Below are 21,618 nucleotides of genomic sequence, written 5' to 3' on the forward strand. Positions count from 1 at the left end.
CAAGAAGACGGCAAGGAGAGATGCCATGTTTTCTTTGCCCTGATTTATGTATAATAAATGCGTAGTTTAGTATGTGTCTACAGCCTCAAGCCTCTTCTGTTGTGCAGTTTACACTGCTGAGTAAAGTGTGCCCAACTCTGCAAGCTCTGCATGTTGGAGCAGAGGTTGATGGATCTCCGCAGCAGTAGGGCTGAGGGGCGACGCTCCAGCCGGGGCCAAGCCAACTGGCCTTTTTGATCCCCGATTCTGACATTGAGGTTATGGGCCCAGATCTGAGGCTTTACACTGGAGTAGGACTGCTGTTGGCTGCTGCGCGTTCCGGGGATTTATGAGGTAATGTGCAGCGTGCACAGGATAAGAGTTCAAGGGCAAATTCCAGCCAGGCAAAAGCACTTGGGGGTGAAGCAGAGTTAGTGAGGGGAGTGGTCTGGAGAAACGTCTAGGGGCCAGACTTGGGGTGGCTTGGAGAACAGCATTTGGCTTGCCAGCCTGAGGTCCACCACTGCTGCAAGTCCTCCTCACTTACCCCAGCCAAACAGGATGAGCCACCAGTAATATTTTCTTCCATGGGGAAAGGACGACAGCAGCAGGCAGTTGAGGTAGAGAGCTTCCACCAGCAGCCACATGAAGTTAGCCATTGTGAAATATTGACAGAAAACCACCGAGATCTTGCATTCGGTCTAAAGAACACAGAAAGTGAAACTTCAATGAACACCTTCATTTGTAGGGCATTGCTTTGGTTTTTTTGGTTGTGTGTGTGTGTGTGTGTGTGTGTGTGTGTGTGTGTATGTAGGTGTGTGTGTGTGTGTGTGTGTTGTTATTCTTACTATTATTTCTTCAATTTGCATACTGCCCTTCATCAGAGATCTCATGGCAGTTCACGGAATAGAAATATAAAACAGAAACACAAAAGACATAATATGAACAAGAACCAAACAAACCCAGAACCCTTCTATAGGTGCCTTGACTGCACAAACTATAGGCTCCCATATTGCACAAACTACCCCTGAGTTTCAGGGGGAGCTTCAGAAGGAAATTATGGAGAGGGTAGAAACATTCATTCAAATCTGAAAGCAAAGGAAAAAACCTCCAGGTATTATGGACTACAACTCCCATAACCCATGGCCATTGTCTGTGCTTGCTGGGGCTGATGGCAGCTGGAGTACAACATTTGGACACAGGTTCCTCACCCCAGTTCTAACAGCATCCATGTGCAGGATTTGTAGATTTGGAACATATCCGTTTCTCATTTTTCAAATTCTCCACATTTTGCAGCAATTTGTGAATTTTATTTTTAAAAGATTCGTCAGCCTAACCTTACTGTATGCTTGTGAAACACGGACCACTTATAAACGCCATCTCCAACTCCTCAAAAGATTCCATCAACGGTGGAAAAAAAATACACATCACTTGGGAAGACAGGCAAACTAATGCCAGTGTACTAGAAGAAGCAAAGATCACCAGTGTTGAAGCCTCGATTCTTCAACATCAACTTCGTTGGACTGGTCATGTTGTGCGGATGCCTGATGATATTCCAAAGCAACTACTCTATTCTGGACTTTAAAAATGGAAAGCGTAATGCTGGTGGTCAACAAAAGAGGTATAGAGACTCTATCAAGGCAAATCTTTAAAAATGTAGTATAAACACCGACAACTAGGAAACACTTGCCTGTGAACGCTCCAATTGGAGAACAGCCTTTACCAAAGGTGTCACATGCTTGGAAGACACTCGAACTCAGGACGCAAGGGAGAAACATGCTAAGAGGAAGGAACGCTTGGCAAATCCACACCGTGATCAACTCCCACCCGGAAACCAATGTCCCCACTGTGGAAGGACGTGTGGATCCAGAATTGGCCTCCACAGCCACTTACGGACTCATTCTTAAAACCGTGTTTATGGAAGACAATCTTACTCGGCTACGAGGGATCACCAAAGAAGAAGAAGAAGAAGAGTGCAATTTTCTTTCATCAATGCACACGTTTCCACAAGCAGTTTCCCCTAATATAATGCATTTTGTATGTTATTTTTACGAATAAGTTCCTTTTTTATGTTTCCTTCCTCCCAGTGCTATTTTTCTAGATAAAGAAGTGCCAGAACTCACCATGAATGCCTCCCTTGTTCTCTTAGAACGGCAATGGTGCCCAACCTGAGAGGTGCTGGAACAGAGTTCTGGTGAGTTCCAGCTGAAAAAAAAGCCTTACTTCCCCTGATATTTGCATTTTTGTAAACCTTGTTTGCAGTTGGAGGCAAGAAAGCTTCCAAATTTGCTGGAAACCAAAAGAGGTGATGGCTGTTTGTGGGTTTCCTCGGGCATCTGGTGAGCACAGGATGCTGGATTAAATGGACCACTGGCCTCATCCTCCAGGCTCTTATGTTCTTATGTTTGGAGAAGTTCATCACAAAATTCAGATAAGTGCGAATATTGAAAACTAGCTGTGTTTCGGTTTGCATTTTATCATCATTATCGTTATTATTAAATTTATACTCCAACTTTTTCCCTGACAGGATCCGAGACCTGGGAGAAGAGTCGATGGAAGAGGATTGGAAAAAGTTCAAAGACTATTTGCAGAAACATTGTAAAATGTTTGAATGTTAAAATGATGTTGGATTTAAAGAGAATATGGCATCAGTGATATAGTTAAAAGGAGTATGCAAAAAAAAAAAAAAAAAAAGAAAAGGGGGGAAAGACCAGAGTAATATTATGTCGAACTTAAACAAATTGGCACAAGGAATTAAGTTATAAAGAATAGGTAAAAATTGATTTTGAAAAGAGAAGAAAAATTGGAGATATAATAGGTCGAAATATATAATCTTAAATGAGGTTTGAAAGAGGGTTAGAATTTGCTGAACTCGATTGTGTAAAGGGGAACACAAAAAAGGGAGATGCGAGGAAGTCAAGAAAGAGGGTTATATAGATATTAAGTTAAAAATTGGATTTTTTCTTGTTTATGTTCTTATTGTCCTTTTCTGTTTCTTTGTGATGTATTTTCCTTTTTTTTGTCTTGTTGTATACTTGTTTTATTATATAAAATCTTAATATATATCTTTTTAAAAAAACAACTTTTTCCCTGACAGGGACTCAGGTTGGTTTACAGATTAAAAAACCAAAACAGCTAAAAACAAAATGTTTTGGAAAATTCTGATTTGATAGATTTGGCATTGAATGAGTGCTGAGTTGCTGTTTTTCTCCCATCCCTCTCAGGGTCTTGTTAGACCCAGAGAAGTGGTGGAGAGTCAGGGACCATCAGTCTCAGCAATTGATTCATGAATTTTAGCTGCTGTGCTCCTAAGGCCTCACACCCAGCCAAGGCTGTGAAGATTGTATTCTTGTTAATAAAATGTTAACTCCGACTTTGAATGGTGTGATTTACTGCCGGCTCACTCTGTGACAGACCCTGTCTCCAGCTGAAAGCAGAATACCAGATTACATGAAGCTTTGTTCTGCTAGAGCCAGGCAGTTGGTGTGTCCCCCCCCCCTTCTAGGTTCTTCAGAAGGTTTCCAGGCTATAGTTTGTGTTTTAGGAGAAGGAGCAAGCAGAAGAAAGCAGCCCTGGTACCCATGTGGCCATGACACACACAGATGAAAACCAGAGATACAAGCAAGTCACACTTTTTTACACCTTACCGTGGAAAAGCTACAATAGTCAACATCTTCTGTTTTGAAAAGAACCTCATCCTTGACGAAGACGGCAATGGTCTTCAGGATGAAGGTGAAGAAGAGATGGACATGGATGTAGTTTCTAGGGCAACGGAGCCTCCTGCAGGAGCAGAACATGGAACCATAAGAGGCTGAGAGCAGAAGCTAAGAGACTGTCAGTGTCAACACTATGCTTGTCTACCTAGTAAACTTAAGTAATAGTAATCATTGTCGTCGTCATCAAAATTTTATTATTTGTACCCAGACATTCTGGCTGGCTTCCAATGCATATAAAAACACAGAACATTTAAAACTTTCTGATACAGGGCTGCCTTCAGATGTCTTCTAAAAGGTGTGTAGCTCCTTGACATCTGATGAGAGGGCGTTCCACAAGGCGGGCACCACCACCGAGAAGGCCCTCTGCCTGGTTCCCTGTAACTTCACTTCTCGCAGTGAGGAAACCACCAGAAGGCCCTTGGAGCTGGACGTCAGTGTCCGGGCTGGACAAGGGGGTGGGGACGGTCCTTCAGGTATACTGGGACAGAGACCATTCAGGGTTTTAAAGGTCAGCATCAACACTTTGCTCGGAAACATACTGGGAGCCAATGTAGATTCTTTAAGTGTTAAATGGTTCTGACAGTCACTCGCTGTCACCAGTCTAGCTGATGTAATAAAAGATAGCCCAATGTTCAGGCAGAAATGAAATCCCTTTGGAGGAAGGGATTCTCCTAAATTCACATACCTCTTGTAGTTCCCCCCCTCCCTCAGCAAAGCCTGCTACCTGTCAGGTTCCCATGAAAATACCTGAATGCGATGAGGACCATGATGGCCATAGCAAGGGAGGTGGTGGAGATGCTATAGCCCACAGTGTAGATGGTTTTGACGGTTGTCAGGTAGGCGTGCTGAAATGGAAGGAGAACAAGGGCATCGGCGGAATGAATCTTATTACAAAATATTGAACCATTTGAAAGACGCCGTACTAGAGAAGGATTTGGCGGTAACGTTGAACTATCTCCTGCAAAATAAAAATGGCTAAATCATGGAGGGGGGGGGGGAGAGAGCCGCCACCACCAGCCCCAGTCTCAGAATGGTTTGAAAGAATCTGAGATATTCTAAAGTTGATTGAATACATGTCCTACAATAGAGCAACAAATGTACAAACAAACAGATTCTTGCAAAGAGGGGCACCATCAGTTATGATCTGGGAGGATAAATGCCCCATTGTCTGTTATGCAATGGCCTGAGAACCTCACTGGCCTGGCTGCATTTGAACATCAGTTTCATGTGGATATCTGTTTGGACATCTGGAGGCTGTATGTTGACTTATATGTTTGACTTAAGGTACATGTATTGGTAGGGAGAGGGTGGCACTGTGGTTTAAACCACTGAGCCTCTTGGGCTTGCTGATCAGAAGGTCGGTGGTTCGAATCCATTCGGCAGGGTGAGCTCCCATTGCTCTGTCCCAGCTCTTGCCAACCTAGCAGTTTGAAAGCAAGCAAGTAGATAAATAGATACCACTGTGGCGGGAAGGTAAACAGCATTTCCGTGTGCTCTGGTTTCCGTCACAGTGTTCCATTGTGCCAGAAGCAGTTTAGTCCTGCTGACCACATGACCCGTAAAGGTGTCTGTGGACAAACGCCAGTTCCCTCGGCCTGAGAGCGAGATGAGCGCTGCAACCCCATAATCACCTTTGACTGGACTTAACTGTCCAGGGGTCCTTTCCCTTTACTTACAAGTATTGGTGGCTTCTGTGCCCACTGATGGTGGGGTTTTGATATTTCTTATTTGTTTAATGCATTTCTATTCAACTCTTAAGCCAGGAAGGTTCCCACAGTGACTTACATACATCCAATTAAAGCAGGATTGTCCCTGCCCACAGGCTTACAGTCAGAAGAAACACGACACACTGGTCTCCCAGGGTAAGAGGCTGGGAGGAGAAAGGAAAAATACCAGGTGAGAGCTGGGAGGAGCAAACTGAGAATTACTTTGAAGAGAGGACTCCATATTGCACTTATTTTGTTTGAATTTTTGTAACCGCTATTTTATTGTATTATGGAAAACTTTAATAAAATTGAATTACCAAAGAAACACGATAACACAAGGGGAAAGGGGAACGGGAGTGATGGAGAATGAAAACTCAGGCACCAATTCTTAAACAGTTATTATTAGTACTATTTGTAAATTCTCTCTTTCTCTCTCTCTCTCTCTCTCTCTCTCTCTCTCTCTCTCTCTCACACACACACACACACACTTCTTTCCCCTTCTCTTTCTTTTTGCTAACTTTGTAAGTATTTTTTTAAAAGAAAATAAATGCTTTTATATAACTAACAATTCTCTGTGGGCTTTAGCTACTGTTCCAAAACACTGCCCACTTCCCGTTGCATTGAAATATTGCAAATAGAAAGCAGATTTGAGGCTTAATGGTCAATTATAAGCAAATGGCAGACAACAATAACACGTGTGAGCCACAACAATAATTCAGATTTCCATTCTACTGCTTGGAAAAAGATGTGCGCTTTTGAACAGGGAACACAGTGTGCCTTTCAGACCACTGTGGATAATCTTTCCTTTGTGGTTGTTTGTTTGTTTACTGCCGCCATCCCACTCTTTGGCTCCGGAGGGTTTCCAGCAAACAATTAAATATTGAAACTACTAGGTTAAAAAAAAAACACAAAAACAACAACCCACATGAACAGAGCATATAATTATAAAATAGTGGAATGGTAAAAACAAATACAATAGAATCACAGAATTGTAGAGTTGGAAGGGACCATGAGGGTCATCAAATCAAACTCCCTGCAATGCAGAAATCTTTTGCCCAACGTGGGGCTAGAACCCACAGTTCTCATGCTATAAACAAATGAACGATCTGGGACAAGCAAGCATAAGCTCCTGAAATTCTTCAGGTACAGATTCCAACAAATCTTCAGAAATATTGTGTGCTCTACACTGAACAACCAAACGGTTTTGAACCTCAACATCCCTCCCTGCAGCCTGCTTTGGAAATACCAATTATTAGAGATAGTTTTTTAGTCTTCGAAACCTCAGAGGAGGCAGGAACACCACTGAGCTCATAACTTAGAAGCCTTGGAGCCAACCGTCTCAGCATCAGCAAGCGCCAGGGGGTCCCCAAGAGGGTTGCTAAGCAACAGGGCTTTCCTTTCCAAACAGAGCTCTGCCACTATTAGTTTGGAGCAACTGTGTAGGAGTGGCCCAAAGAAAAGCAGGAGATTGGCAGATTAAAGATATAAAAAAAGCATGAAGACCAGTCTTCCACAGGACAGGAAACGTATGGTGTTTTGTTCAACAAAAATATAAAACATGGCTGGGGATACCTGTGGCCCTCCAGGTGTCACACTAACCCCAGCTCATGTGGAAGACGGTCAAGGATGAGAAAACCTGCAATATCTGGATGGCAACAGCTTCCCAACCCTGGTACAAAACTAAGGAAGTAGCCCAGACTTTGTGGGATGTAACATCACTGGAGCAGTCAAATACAACATTTCCTGTTTGCCCAGAGTGGACACACAGGGGAGTGTTGCTCCAGCCAGGAGGACTTCCTGTCTCACCTGGTCTGGAGCATCCGCCCCCTGTGTGTGACCAGGTAGGTGGGCGTGACCCTGGCAGACCCTACAAAAGGGCCAGTCACGCAGCCATCTTCCCTTCTCCCTTCTCTCTCTTGACTCTTCCTGGTGCTCTTATGCTGTCTGCTGGCTCTCAGCCAGCAGCACATGGGCTCATTCACCACATGGGACGAAGCCACACTCTCTTCTGTAACTACAAACTAAAGCCTGCCTTCAGGGGTCATGCTGTGAACTGAATGTAAATAAACTTCTTATTACTTTTAAAAGAAGACTGTTGTGTCATTATTGTTTTAAAGAGGGAGTTAAAGGAGTTAAAGGGAAAGGGAAAGTTTAAGGGACGTGGGTGGCACTGTGGGTTAAACCACAGAGCCTAGGGCTTGCTGATCAGAAGGTCGGCAGTTCGAATCCCTGTGACAGGGTGAGCTCCCGTTGCTCAGTCCCTGCTCCCATCCACCTAGCAGTTCGAAAGCACGTCAAGTGCAAGTAGATAAATAGGTACCTCTCCTGCAGGAAGGTAAACGGCGTTTCCATGCGCTGCTCTGGTTCACCAGAAGCGGCTTAGTCATGCTGGCCACATGCCCTGGAAGCTGTACGCCAGCTCCCTCGGCCAATAAAGCGAGATGAGCACCGCAACCCCAGAGTCGGCCATGACTGGACCTAATGGTCAGGGGTCCCTTTACCTTTTTAAGCTGCTATAGAGCAAAGGTTGCCCACAGTCTAGGTCTTTACTCCTTTCATTTTTTGCTACTCCATCCTTGATCTTTTCCCTCGGCCAATAAAACAAGATGAGCGCCACAACCCCAGAGTCGGCCGCGACTGGACCTAATGGTCAGGGGTCCCTTTACCTTAAAGGGGAATTTACTAGGAACAAATCCAATCTGGACAAGCCAGACCGGATTGCTTAACTCAAGAGATTCTAACGAATCTACCATCTAGCTTCCTGCAATGTACAGGGAATGTGCTCTGCTATTAGCTCACTAGCGTGAGTGAGGAAGGATAATATTTAATCAGTGTATCCTCTCCTACTATCCACAACATTCCCACAGACTTGAGGCTGGTAGAGCTGGGAATGGTTCATACCAGCAAGGCCTTTGATGTTTACAACAGAGCAGAACAGGGAGCTGTCCGCCCGTTCCCTGACACCAGTGGTGCTGAAGCTGAGTAGTAGCCCTTGTAGGGCTACTCAGAATATGTTGGGGACTTAGACCAGAGGCCTGGGTTAGGGAGAAGGCAGGATGGCGCCATTCTAGACTCTTGAGTCAGAAGCCAAACTGAGCACCCCTTTTGAATGGTAGCAATTTAATGCCAAAGCAGTGTAGTGGCTAGATCAGGAGAGGGGGACTTATGGACCTCCATATGTACTTGTATTTTGGCTCTCAACAGGCCTAGCTGGCATGCCCAGTAGTCAGGGATGATGGGAGTTAAAGTCCAACAGCACTGGAAGAGCTTCAGAGTCACACTCAACTGTGAACCTAAGCCAATTTCTCTCTCTCTCTCTCTCTCTCTCTCTCTCTCTCTCTCCTTCCCTCTTTCCCTCTCTCTGTCAAACCACGTACACCACCCTGAACTAGGGGATAATTTTAATTCAGTTCACATTTAAGCCAGAATTGACCAAATCCACACTTCCAGAAGCAATATGTGGACCAAAATTCAGCCATCCTTCAAAATTTACTTTTCTTGGAATTTTGGAATGTCGTTCTCCTGCCAACACACACAAAATACAACACACACACAACGCATACAACACACAAAAAACCATCACATTATGGAAAATTGTTTTGAAAAACAAAAGTGTATATTAGAAAGTGACACTAAAATCTGATCCGTTTTGATGAAAATAAATCACATACGGGTGTGGAAATGTGCAGAACAGAACCTGAGATTTGAAAGGAGAGAAACAGGAAATGATCACACTCACCAAACCCTATTCTGAATTTCTTGGAAGAAATGGGGGGGATGTAAGAAATACGTTCCCCTGCATGGATCACTGCCTTGTCATGGCGAAGGGGTTTGGATAACTCCAAGGCACTATGAGCTATGCCTTGCAGGGCCACCCAAGACTGGCAGGTCATAGCTGAGAGTTTAGACTAAATGTGATCCACCACTCCAGTATTTTGCCAAGAAAACTCCATGGACATAAATAAGGAGAAGCTTTGAGAAGAAAGTGAGAGTTTCCAAGGCACGCACTGGTTCATGGGGTCACGGAGAGTCGAACATGACTAAGACAACTAAACAACAACAAAGAAACACGTTAAGTGTGGTACCCAAATAGTAGGAGGAAGAGTCCTTCCCTGACTTGAAAGGTGTGCCAGCCCAAGATATTGTGATGGCCTGGGACTCGGACTCGGACTCGGAACCAGAGGAGACTCAGTCCGCACTGGATCCTTTGCCTCAGGCATCATCTGAACCAAGTCTGGGGCCTGATCCTGAAGAGTCCCAGTCTGCACAGGTTCCCCTGCAACAAACACCAGCTGGGCCGAGTCAGGGGCCTGAGCCTGCCCTAGCTCCAGATGCAGGGATTACCTCCAGCTGAGCCATCACTTACAGCTGTTCCACTACCAGTTGGGTCAGGGGAGGCTGAGGCGGCCTCTGGGTCTATTAACCCACTGACGTCTCCCGAGCTGCAGAGACTGAGGTCTGAGAGAAGGAGAGACCTGAGTACTCGCAGGAGGAGTGCTCGCCTTTGGGCGAAACAGGGAGGTGAGTCGCCGGGGGATCAGGACCGGCGGCTACCCCAACAAAGATAAAAGGCTGTCAGACCCTGCCCCAGGTTGCAGGAGCAACATTGCTGTATGCTAGATCCTGCCTAAGATCCTGTACCTGCCCTTGCCTGGTTTCCTGCCTTGTGTCCTGCCTTGGCCCTGTCTGACTGACTCCTAGTGGAACCTCTGGATTCTGTTCTGGTCCTGGGCCACGTTTCACGGGTTACCCCCAGGGCCAGCACAGAGATCCCCTATCTGCAAAGAAACTCGAACTGCAGAGTTAATTCAATGCCAATTTTTTGAGGCACCATTCCTGGCCATCCATCATGCTCTGCCTAATTGCAGGAAGCATTGATCTCCTGTAGAAGTTGCCCCCTTCCCCTAGCCTTCCCCCTGCCTCCCAAATACCAGAGAGTATCATTCTGAGGTACTTATTCAGCTTTACCCACCTCATAAAGAGTAACCTCATCTTCCACTGGACATGCTGTGGAATAGGGAGGAAATGGTTCAGACCAACCCTGAGTTGTGCAGCTTCTTTTCACTGAGCCTGTGAACAACAAGGGGGCAAGATGTCAGAAATGTAAGATGAATTTATTATTTTGGTCACAGACCAGTTCCAGCTCACATACAATATCAAGGAAGTCATAAAACACAATAGGGATACATCCGAATTTGCAATTGGGTATAACAGGGACAATACAGATATAGCAGCAGTTAAAAATATATAAGTTAAATCTTAATCACTAAAATATAACCTAAACCGGTCATTTGAGGCCTTAGTCATTATGGTAGCACAGTTTTATGGCAGTCGCACAGAATTTGGCCATCCTTAGCGTGATCTCTGGATCCTTGTCCTCTACCAGGGATTTTAGACATTGAAGTTCGGACCCATTTGGAGATTTTTGTATAGCAGGGATTATAAGTGCCAAGCGTATATCCCCATAGAAATGACCATGTATGAGAGACTGTTTCTACCTCCATCAAGCCGCAGGGGCAGACTCGTTCCGCGTATGGTTTACCCTCAAATCAATAAGGCAGATGGCAGCATGTTGAATCTAGCGAGGGCAAACGACCGTCTGTATTTAGGTATTTGTAATTTTGACAAATATATTGCTGAGGTGAGACCTCTCCCGTTATCTTTTATTGCTGGGTGTTTGTTCACCTCACTCATGTGGCATTGCAGTTCCACATCCCAAATTCGTTGGCGTATTATTGCTCTAGCTTTCTCATAACCGACAGCTATCAGGGCCTGTGGGGGAAACCCCAAGCCTCTTAGCTTTTTGTACAGTGTAGCTTTCCATTTGGATTTGAAGGAATCCAGTAGGGTTATGGGAGCCAACCCGAGAGGGAAAAATGTAAGATGGGATTCTCTCAGTTCTAAATGGCCTCTTCTGAGTCCTGTTCTCTTGCAAACTGTGGGTCTCTGCTGCTCAATACAACACTTGAGGCACCCCTACCATTTACAGTATTTTTTGCTCCATAAGACGCACCTGACCATAAGACACACCTAGTTTTTAGAGGAGGAAAGGGGAAAAGTCCTGTTTTGGGGGGGATCAGCTCAAAGTTGTGCAGCTCCTTTTGCAAAGGGGAAAAAACCCCTTTTTGAGGAGCAGCTCAAAGTTGATGAGCTTACTTTGCAAAGGGAAAAAATCCTGTTTTTATGGGGTTCAACTCACAGTTCTGCAGCTTCTTAAGGAAAGGAAAGGGAGCCGTTTCTACAGTTTCCAGACAGATAATCTAACCAGCCAGTCACATGTCACTGGGGGAACAAACAGCCGCCATCTGCAGAACATTCAACAATGGAGGCCTGGGCAAGGCAGCAAGGGGCCGGAAAGGGAGCCAGCGATCAACCACACATTCAGTCCATAAGATGAACAGACATTTCCCCTTACTTTTTAGGAAGAAGAAGAAGAAGAAGAGTTTGGATTTGATATCCCGCCTTTCACTCCCCTTCAGGAGTCTCAAAGCGGCTAACAACCTCCTTTCCCTTCCTCCCCCACAACAAACACTCTGTGAGGTGAGTGGGGCTGAGAGACTTCAGAGAAGTGTGACTGGCCCAAGGTCACCCAGCAGCTGCATGTGGAGGAGCGGAGACACGAACCCGGTTCCCCAGATTATGTGACTGCCGCTCTTAACCACTACACCACACTGGAGGAGGAAAAAGGTGCGTCTTATGGAGTGAAAAATACGGTATGTCACTTCAGCGAAAAATCAGAAGTTTCATTGGAAACTGTGTTCTTGGAAACATCGGGGGGAATTACCGAAAAAGATCCCTCAGGTAACAATATGCAAAGGGTTAAGTGCAGAGAGAGCCAAAAGTCAAGTGCTTCAACGCATTAGGGACATAGAGTTGCAATGTCATATGGGCAAAATGGATAAACATGCCACAATTAGAGATTTTGGGAGAGGGTTTTCACCCGCAAATTATCTGGCTGATTTACAAATACCTAAGTACAGACACTCCTTTACCCTGGCCAGATTTAACGTTCTGCCCTCTGCCCTGCTGCTAGGCAGATATGAGGGCAAACCATATGAGTCACGTGTTTGCCCATGTGGCTCATCAGAAGTGGAAACAAGTCTGCATGTATTGCTGCACTGTAGTTACTACGAGGATCTACGCCTGACCTTTATTGCCCCAGTTCTACAAAAGCTTAAAAATGAACCAGAACTCCAACGTATGAGAGCCTTGGTAGAAGATAAGGTTCCTGAAATTACGATCAATGTGGCCAAATTCTGTGTATTAGGCGCAGGAAACAAGAGCTTTCCAATGTCAATATGCAGGCGAAGGCAAATACTTAATTTTATTTATGCTGTCTAATTTTAAATTGCTGTTATGGCCTAATCTGTATTGAAATTGTCCTTTGTTTTTTCCAGTGTTATGCTTCGCTGATTAATCTGGTCTGTGACCGTTTAATAAAATTTGATTTGTAAACAGTGCCTAGAAACAAATCAACATAACGAAGGTCATGGCAAGCTACAGCACCCTCACCTGGATGCTTTGTGAAGTGGAGAAGGATGCCGGGGCAGGTAAAGGTGAGCGTTTGTCCAGCATTGGTATCCGGCCAGCACAGGAGTTGGTCCCATATTCTCTTGCAACCTTGCAAAGGGAGGGGAAAAGGCACTTTGAAATCTCACATCTTTTCGCCATGCTTGGAAATGGGAATACAAAAGCAAATAGGATTATCCCAGTGCCTTCAACTGAGCCCAAAGGCTGATTTGTAACCTCTGGAGCTCCTTCAATATCATGGCTATAATATTCCTAAATCCATTGGAGGGCATCTCAACCAAAATGTCTCAAAATAGCATGCTTTCAAGGACCCAGAAGTTATTATCAGGCTAGACGTTGGCGGTGGGGACAGGACCACAAGGGGTGGAGGGAGAGAAAAAGCTCTTGGTATTAGTTAAGCTGTCCATATACAGTGGTACCTCTGGTTGCGAACAGAGGCCCATTCGCAATCTGAGCAGAACGCACCCCACGTCTGCGCATGCGTGGGTCGCAATTCGCCGCTTCTGTGCATGCACAGGATGTCATTTTGAGCGTCTGTGCATGCGTGAGCAGCGAAGCCCGGAAGTAACCCTTTCTGGTACTTCCGGGTCGCCGCAGGACGCAACCTGGAAACGCTCAACCTGAAGCAAACGCAACACGAGGTATGACTTTAAGAGGGAATGTGGGAGGAGCTAAGAGCCATTCAAATGAGACACTTTCAGATGCTTCAGGTTTAGGGAAATTCTTCCCAGAGAGTTTTGGTGAAACCTGCAAGCACATGAAATGCTCTGTTTGAACGTCTACTAGCCGCTCCCACATTCCTTCTTAGAACTTGTCAAATGCAGACGTCATTAGATAGAGTGACTCCAGCTGCCTTTTCTTCCATTTCCCCTTTTTAAGTTAAACTATAGAAATAGTTAAACTATGGAACGATCTCTCTCGGGAGGCAGTGATGGCCACCAAGCTGGATGGCTTTTGAAGATGTTTAGATAAATTCACAGAGGGTAAGCTTATCAATTTCTACTAGCCAGGATGGCTTTGCTTTGTCTAAATGGTTGGAGGCAGCTCTGCTTATGTATACCAACTGGAATACTGCTGGAAACTGCATAAGGAGAGAGTTCTCAAGTCCAGCAAGCATCTGTTTGGCCACACTGTGAAAACAGGATACTGGCCTCCTCTTTCCCCCCTTTTTTCTCATGTTTGGGTTTTTTAATACCTAGCCTGATGGAGAACTCTGCAGAACTAGGAAGCTTGTGCACTATTTTGTGGCATTTTGGCTGGCCTAAAATCAAGGGTTTGCTCTAATATGGACATTGGAATTTCCCTTATGAAATCCCGGCTCTACCTTTACATTTTGGGTGACTGATGTAATGTACTGGTGTAAAGTTCACCCGAACCAAAGAATCATACAGTTGGAAGAGACCACAAGGGCCATCGAGTCCAACCCCCTACCAAGCAGGAAACACCATCAGAGCACTCCTGAATATGGTTGTCAAGCCTCTGCTTAAAGACCTCCAAAGAAGGAGACTCCACAACACTCCTTGGCAGCAAATTCCACTGTCGAACAGCTTTTACTGTCAGGAAGTTCTTCCTAATGTTTAGGTGGAATCTTCTTTCTTGTAGTTTGGATCCATTGCTCTGTGTCCGCTTCTCTGGAGCAGCAGAAATCAACCTTTCTCCCTCCTCTATGTGACATCCTTTTATATATTTGAACATGGCTATCATATCACCCCTTAGCCTCCTCTTCTCCAGGTTAAACATGCCCAGCTCCCTTAGCCGTTCCTCATAAGGCATCGTTTCCAGGCCTTTGACCATTTTGGTTGCCCTCCTCTAGACACGTTCCAGTTTGTCAGTGTCCTTCTTGAACTGTGGTGCCCAGAACTGGACACAGTACTCCAGGTGAGGTCTGACCAGAGCAGAATACAGTGGCACTATTACTTCCCTTGATCTAGATGCTATACTCCTATTGATGCAGCCCAGAATTGCATTGGCTTTTTTAGCTGCCGCGTCACACTGTTGACTCATGTCAAGTTTGTGGTCAACCAAGACTCCTAGATCCTTTTCACATGTACTGCTCTCAAGCCAGGTGTCACCCATCATGTATTTGTGCGTCTCATTTTTTTTTTTGCCCAAGTGCAATACTTTACATTTCTCCCTGTTAAAATTCATCTTGTTTGTTTTGGCCCAGTAACCAGTAACTAGGCAGCCTCTTTCTGGATCCTTTGAAACACCCAAACTATATTAAAGGGTGTTCCCACACTGAATGAAAGTTAGTAATCAAACTGCAAAGTGAATGAAGGTAACACCAGGCTCCAGGACCTAAGCAAAACACAGGCTACACAACTGTGACCCAACACCTTAATGCTGACTAGGTAAAGGGACCCCTGACCATTACATCCAGTTGTGGACAACTCTGGGGTTTCGGCGCTCATATCACTTTATTGGCCGAGGGAGCCAGCGTACAGCTTCCGGGTCATGTGGCCAGCATGACTAAGCCGCTTCTGGCGAACCAGAGCAGCACACGGAAACGCCGTTTACCTTCCTGCTGGAGTGGTACCTATTCATCTACTTGCACTCTGTGCTTTCGAACTGCTAGGTTGGCAGCTGCAGGGAGCAAGCAACGGGAGCTCACCCCATCGCAGGGATTCGAATCGCCGACCTTCTCATCGGCAAGCCCTAGGCTCTGTGGTTTAACCCACAGCGCCACCCACGTCCCTTAACGCTGACTACATCTTTCTAAAATAGATACATGCAGGCTACTTGCACACCCCTCTCTGCCCTCCATCCCTGCAAGTGAAAGGCATGATCAGAGTTTGAGGACATGTTGTTTCAGCCAAACAAAGGATACTTAAGGAAGGTGTGAAGCAGAAGTAGTGAGGGGCATGGCTTGGGGTGAGCGTCAAGAGCTAGAATGGAGGTCTGGGGTCCCAAGGCATGAAATTTCCCAACCTTGAGATATCCAATGCCTCTCCAGAGATCCAAACACCACTTCTTCTAAGGTACCTGCTGTTTCATTCATGTGCTGCCGAATCTCCTTGAGGCATTCACTCTCGTTTTTCTTCCATTCTGTTAAAGCTTCGCATTCTGCTTGTGACATTCCAAGACCCTGGAAACAGGGGAGAAATAAGAGGCTCGTTGATACAACCTAACCTTCTTTCCCTCTCTGCACCCCCACAAAAAACCCCTTCCTTATAGTACAATCCTAACCAAGGTCCCATCTGCACCATACATCTAAAGCATTATGATACCACTTTAAATAATCATGGCTGCCCCCAGCAAAGAAACCTGGGAACTGTAGTTTGTTAAAGAGGACAGTGAGAGTTGTTAGGAGATCCCATTCACCTCCTAAACCTACAGTTCCCAAAGTGTTCTATTGGCTAATCCCTCTTCCCCGGTAACTCTGGACATTGTAGCCCTGTGAGGCAAATAACAGTCCCCTAACAACTCTCAGCATCCTTAGGAAACTACAGTTCCCATGATTCTATGGGAGGGGACCTATGGCTGTTTAAAATGGTATGATAGTGCTTTACATATATAGTGCCCATGTCTACTCAAATGCCCCTCCTACCGAATACAATGGGACTTACTCTCAGGGAAGTAGGGTGAGGATTGCAGCCTTTGTTGTTTGTGATGCTGTTAACATTTGAGTGATGTATTCCTCCCCTCTTCTTCCTTGCACATCCTACATCAGTTCACTACGTCAATCATCATTCAGTTGTTGAAAACGGTGTGACATGTAATAGTTATTACTGAATAAATGACTCAACATTGGGTATACAGTGGTGCCTCGCAAGACGAAAAGAATCCGTTCCGTGAGTCTCTTCGTCTTGCGGTTTTTTCTTCTTGCGAAGCAAGCCCATTAGCGGCTTAGCGGATCAGCTGCTAAGCGGTTTAGCGGCTTGGGAAAAGGGGGGGGGGGAAGAGGAAAAAACCCGCAGGAACTCGCAAGACATTTTCGTCTTGCGAAGGAAGCCCATAGGAAATTCGTTTTGCGAAGCACCTCAAAATGGAAAACCCTTTCGTCTAGCGGGTTTTCCGTCTTGCGAGGCATTCGTCTTGCGGGGCACCACTGTATCTGGTGCTTGGAAAAGGGGGAAACTGTTATAGAATTGTAGAGTTGGAAGGGAATCTGAGGCTCATCTAGTCCAACTGCCAGGGCTGGATTACCCCTAGGCACTAGGGGTGCGGAGCACCCAGGCGCCGGGCTCTCAGGGGCGCCAGGCCGAGAGTCTGGGGCAGAGATTTGGAATCCGAGGATTGAAGAGCCAGGCCAGCCGACAGTCACTGCTGAGCAGAGCAGAGCTCATTGGAGCACCACAGGGTTTTCTGTTGCGGGAGCTGAGGCGGCCGGCCGGCTCCACCCTCCTGCATGCCTGGGATTAGCGGGCTGTCAAAAGACACACACATGCTGCTCACACGAGGCGTGCAGCTTCTCTCCCAAGCTTCTGTGGGAACTGCTCTCCTCCTTCCATGCACAGTATGTGCCGGGCATCTACAGATGACAATAAAGTGGTACCTTGGGTTACAGACACTTCAGGTTACAGATTCCGCTAACCCAAAAATAGTACCTCGGGTTAAGAACTTTGCTTCAGGATGAGAACAGAAATCATGCAGCGGGAGGCCCCATTAGCTAAAGTGGTGCTTCAGGTTAAGAACAGTTTCAGGTTAAGAACGGACCTCCAGAACTAATTAAGTTCTGAACCCGAGGTACCACTGTATAACACCGGTCCTGAAAGACCTACATTGGCTCCCAGTATGTTTCTGAGCACAATTCAAAGTGTTGGTGCTGACCCATAAACCCCTAAACAGCCTTGGCCCAGTATACCTGAAGGAGCGTCTCCACCCCCATCGTTCTGCCCGGACACTGAGGTCCAGCTCTGAGGGCCTTCTGGTGGTTCCCTCCCTGTGAGAAATGAGGTTACAGGGAACTAGGCAGAGGGCCTTCTCAGTAGTGGCACCCACCCTGTGGAACACCCTCCTGTCAGATGTCAAGGAAATAAACAACTATCTGACTTTTAGAAGACATCTGAAGGCAGCCCTTTATAGGGAAGTTGTTAATGTTTGATGTTTTATTGTATTTTTAATCATTTTTTGGAAGCAGTCCAGAGTGGCTGGGTAAACCCAGCCGGATGGGCGGGGTATAAATAAATTGTTGTTGTTGTTGTTGTTGTTTTCCCCTTGCATTCTGGGATTCAGGACATGGCTGCAAACTTTCCTTTTGGCCTCTGCTCCTGATTATTTTGACTAGTCATGGCTCGCTGCTACAACCCATTGATTTCTCGTTAAGGGGCGGGAGAGAATGAGACCCAGAACAATCAAAACACGGTGAAATCGACCTACTTGACAGGTGGCCTAGCTGATGCTACTCAGCTCATTTCCACACCAGCGGGATAAATATTCAGCAAAGTTTCCAGATCTCTGGATCATAATTTTTTTTTCGGGTCACAAAGAGTGCAGAAGGCAATGACTCCCTAATGCATGCACTATTCATATTCCCAGCCTTCTTGATTAATGAAGAGGCCTCCAGCCAAATGCATGACTGGAGATGGCAAATACTTCACCCACTGCAAGTCTTCTATTTGCCACGCTCCTCTCATTTTTGTAAGAACATATAAAGAGTCTGCTTCTCCCCCTCTCCACACACTTTCCCAAGAGGGGGGCCTGTGCTATACTAAACCTTTTGGGTGCCCCTAGAATTTCACAACTGATCCCTTTTCCCAGGGAACTCTGGGAACTGTAGTTCTGTGAGAGGGGAAAGGGTCTCTAAACAACTCCCAGCACCTTTAACAAACTACAGGATTCCTTGGGGAAGCTGTGAAAATTTAAAGTGGGATTATAGTGCTTTATAAGTGTAGTGCAGATGAGATAGTGAGATTTATGAATCTAAATCTTCCTGGTCCGAAAGCTCTAGCCAGTACACAATCATTGAAATGTGCACATTAATTGAAATGCTGTGGGGAACTGAATGATTTAACCACACAGGACCAAAGTAGATGTAATAACATTCCCTTCTTTAATCTTGGCATGGTTAAGTTTAAATAATATACAGTGGTACCTTGGTTTAGGGACGTGGGTGGTGCTGTGGTCTAAACCACTGAGCCAAGAGCTTGCCAATCGGAAGGTCGGCTGTTCAAATCCCCATGACGGGGTGAGCTCCAGTTGTTTGGTTCCAGCTCCTGCCCACCTAGCGGTTTGAAAGCACGTCAAAGTGCAAGTAGATAAATAGGTACCGCTCTGGCGGGAAGGTAAACAGCGTTTACGTGCTCTGCTCTGGTTCGCCAGAAGAGGCTTAGTCATGCTGGCCACATGACCCGGAAGCTGTCTGCGGACAAACACCAGCTCCCTTGGCCTATAGAGCAAGATGAGCATCGCAACCCCAGAGTCATCCGCGACTGGACCTAACGGTCAGGGGTACCTTTACCTTGGTTTACGAACTTAATCCATTCTGGAAATCCGTTCTTAAACCAAAGCGTTCTTAAACCAAGGTGTGCTTTTCCGTAGCAGCGGGGGACTCAATTTACAAATGGAACACACTCTGTCTTGGAAGGAGAACATGTTCTGCTTCCAAGGCAAAGTTCCCAAACCAAAATACCAACTTCTTGGTTTGCAGCGTTCTTAATCCAAGTTGTCCATAAACTAAGCTGTTCTTAAACCAAGGTACCACTGTATAGCCAGAGCAGAGGGTTCCAACACTATGACTAACTGGGGGGTGGGGAGCGTAAACCCTCAAAAAGTCCTCTCTGGATTTGGAGGTGTTTGGTAACAATGGCTATCACCCCTTTTAACGGATTTGCTCATCGATGGGGTTGGTGGGACAACTTCAGATGGGCTTGGAGGCGATGGGTTATCAGGACTCAGTTCAGTCTAGCTTCAGGCAAAATCACTAGATTCAAACTGGGAGCCAATTTTTTGGGGAAACATGGATCGTCCCAGCACTTGAGAAAAACATCACCTGAATTAAGCATTTAGTTTATATGCTGAACTGAAACTTTGGGACTCTCTTGGGCATCTTTCAGATTTTGCTTCCGAAATAAAGCTCTGAGGCTCACTCTGAATGAAGTCAGACCTCAAACTTTGGCCGTGGATTTTAAATGGCAACTTGCCACTGCGAATATTTTCACAACCATCACACACACCCTCCCCTTAAATCCTTATTTTATCCACAGCTGCAAATCTTGGGAACACTCTGAAATTAGGAGAACCTGTATCTGGAGTTTTTGCAGGCTAACTTGACTGGAGAATTTCTTTCTCCCAGATTTGCTTCGCCACAGATGGAAACGGTGATGGTGCAGTGGAAAGAGTAGGTGGATTTTGTAGACAGGATTGCCCATTTCCCCGATTACTTGATTTATATTTCAAATAATGCACAAGTGACCTTTAGCAGAATACCGGAAGGGGTGAGGTAGTTGGAAGGGCAGCCTGGAATTTGGCCAAACCATCAATCCACCCTTTTCTGAATTGTCTACACTGGCTGGTAGCAGCTGTCCAGGGATTGGGGCATCTCCATGCCTATCCGTAGATGCCGGGACCACTCAGCAAGACATGTTAAGCAATACTCAAGGTGTCAAACCAACAGATCACACAGAGTTGCCACTACGTCCCCACGCAAAGTTTCCCAAGCTCTGTCCCATCATTGTATCAGAACCAGCCCTAAAACTTCCTCATTTATTCCTCTTAACCTTAGTGCTTCTGAGAAACAGAACTGGAGCTCTCTAAGTCAGAGTTTGCGTTCACAGGAAACATTCGCAGGTAAGCGATGCAATTCGACAGTCAAAAGAAATCCCATTAGCGCACCTTTCTCTGCCCTTCTCTGAGCACCTTCTGTCAAATCAATGCCAAAAGAAAGATTGATACGATATCAAACAGGGATCTGATCCGAGCAGAAGTGGACAGATGCATGGGAACAACGACAACAAGACTTTTGGACTGTTTACTTACAAGAGATGGCAGAGTTAGCAGGAAGAAGATCCATATATTTCCCGAGTTCATGTTGCAGGAGTTAGAGAGGCATCCCCACTTCTGAGCACCCCTCTCGCCTCTCGCCTCTCTCCTCCCTACTGCCTGCTGCTGATCTGAAGCACACAAATGACCAACAGAACTGGTGAATATGTGTAGTGGAAGTGAGGAGGGGGAGTGGGAGAGAGAGAGAGAGAGAGAGAGAGAGAGAGAGAGAGAGAGAGAGACTCAATATTATTAGCAACTCTCCTGGCTGCGATTGATTTGCCTTCCACCTGTGTGCATTCGGAGAACTCTGCCAATTACTGCCAACGGGAGCTGGCAGGTCCCTCAAAACTGCAACGCAAACAGCGACAACACAAAAGATGTGCACAGACCTGCTCAAGTTGACTGCTTTCATGCAAATCAATGCAACTTGCACATGCAGGAAACATATTAATTGGGAAGGTGGGTGTTCCAAGCAAGGAGCTGGATTGTTTGGAGCTATGGGTGAAGGGAGAAGGAAAGCAAATTTCCCTAACCTGATACTGCGGGCTTTGGACTACAACTCCCATCATCCATGACCATTGGCTATGTTGGATGGGCCTGATGGAAGTTGGAGTCCAACAACTTCTGTAATTCAACAGGTTCTGTTGCTGGACTGCAGATAATAATAATAATAATAATAATAATAATAATAATAATAATAATTTATTATTTGTACCCCACCCATCTGCCTGGGTTTCCCCAGCCACTCTGGGCTGCTTCCACAG

At 45.8% G+C, this 21,618-nt stretch overlaps 1 protein-coding gene across 1 annotated transcript in view; it reads right to left on the minus strand.

The window, feature by feature from the left end:
- Positions 1-21,273, minus strand: part of GHRHR (growth hormone releasing hormone receptor) — a 33,085-nt gene extending 11,812 nt beyond the window's left edge. The window contains exons 1-7 of the mRNA XM_083704284.1: positions 20,849-21,273; positions 15,914-16,016; positions 12,914-13,021; positions 10,374-10,471; positions 4,443-4,540; positions 3,627-3,759; positions 527-680 (exon numbers count right to left, since the gene is read on the minus strand). Of these exons, the coding sequence (XP_083560410.1) occupies positions 527-680; positions 3,627-3,759; positions 4,443-4,540; positions 10,374-10,471; positions 12,914-13,021; positions 15,914-16,016; positions 20,849-20,899 (745 nt within the window). The 5' untranslated portion in view covers positions 20,900-21,273. The remainder of the gene's footprint in view (positions 1-526; positions 681-3,626; positions 3,760-4,442; positions 4,541-10,373; positions 10,472-12,913; positions 13,022-15,913; positions 16,017-20,848) is intronic.
- Positions 21,274-21,618: the final 345 nt, after the last annotated feature.

This window comes from Podarcis gaigeae, assembly GCF_964106915.1.
Source record: "Podarcis gaigeae genome assembly, chromosome: 12".
NCBI lineage: Eukaryota > Metazoa > Chordata > Lepidosauria > Squamata > Lacertidae > Podarcis > Podarcis gaigeae.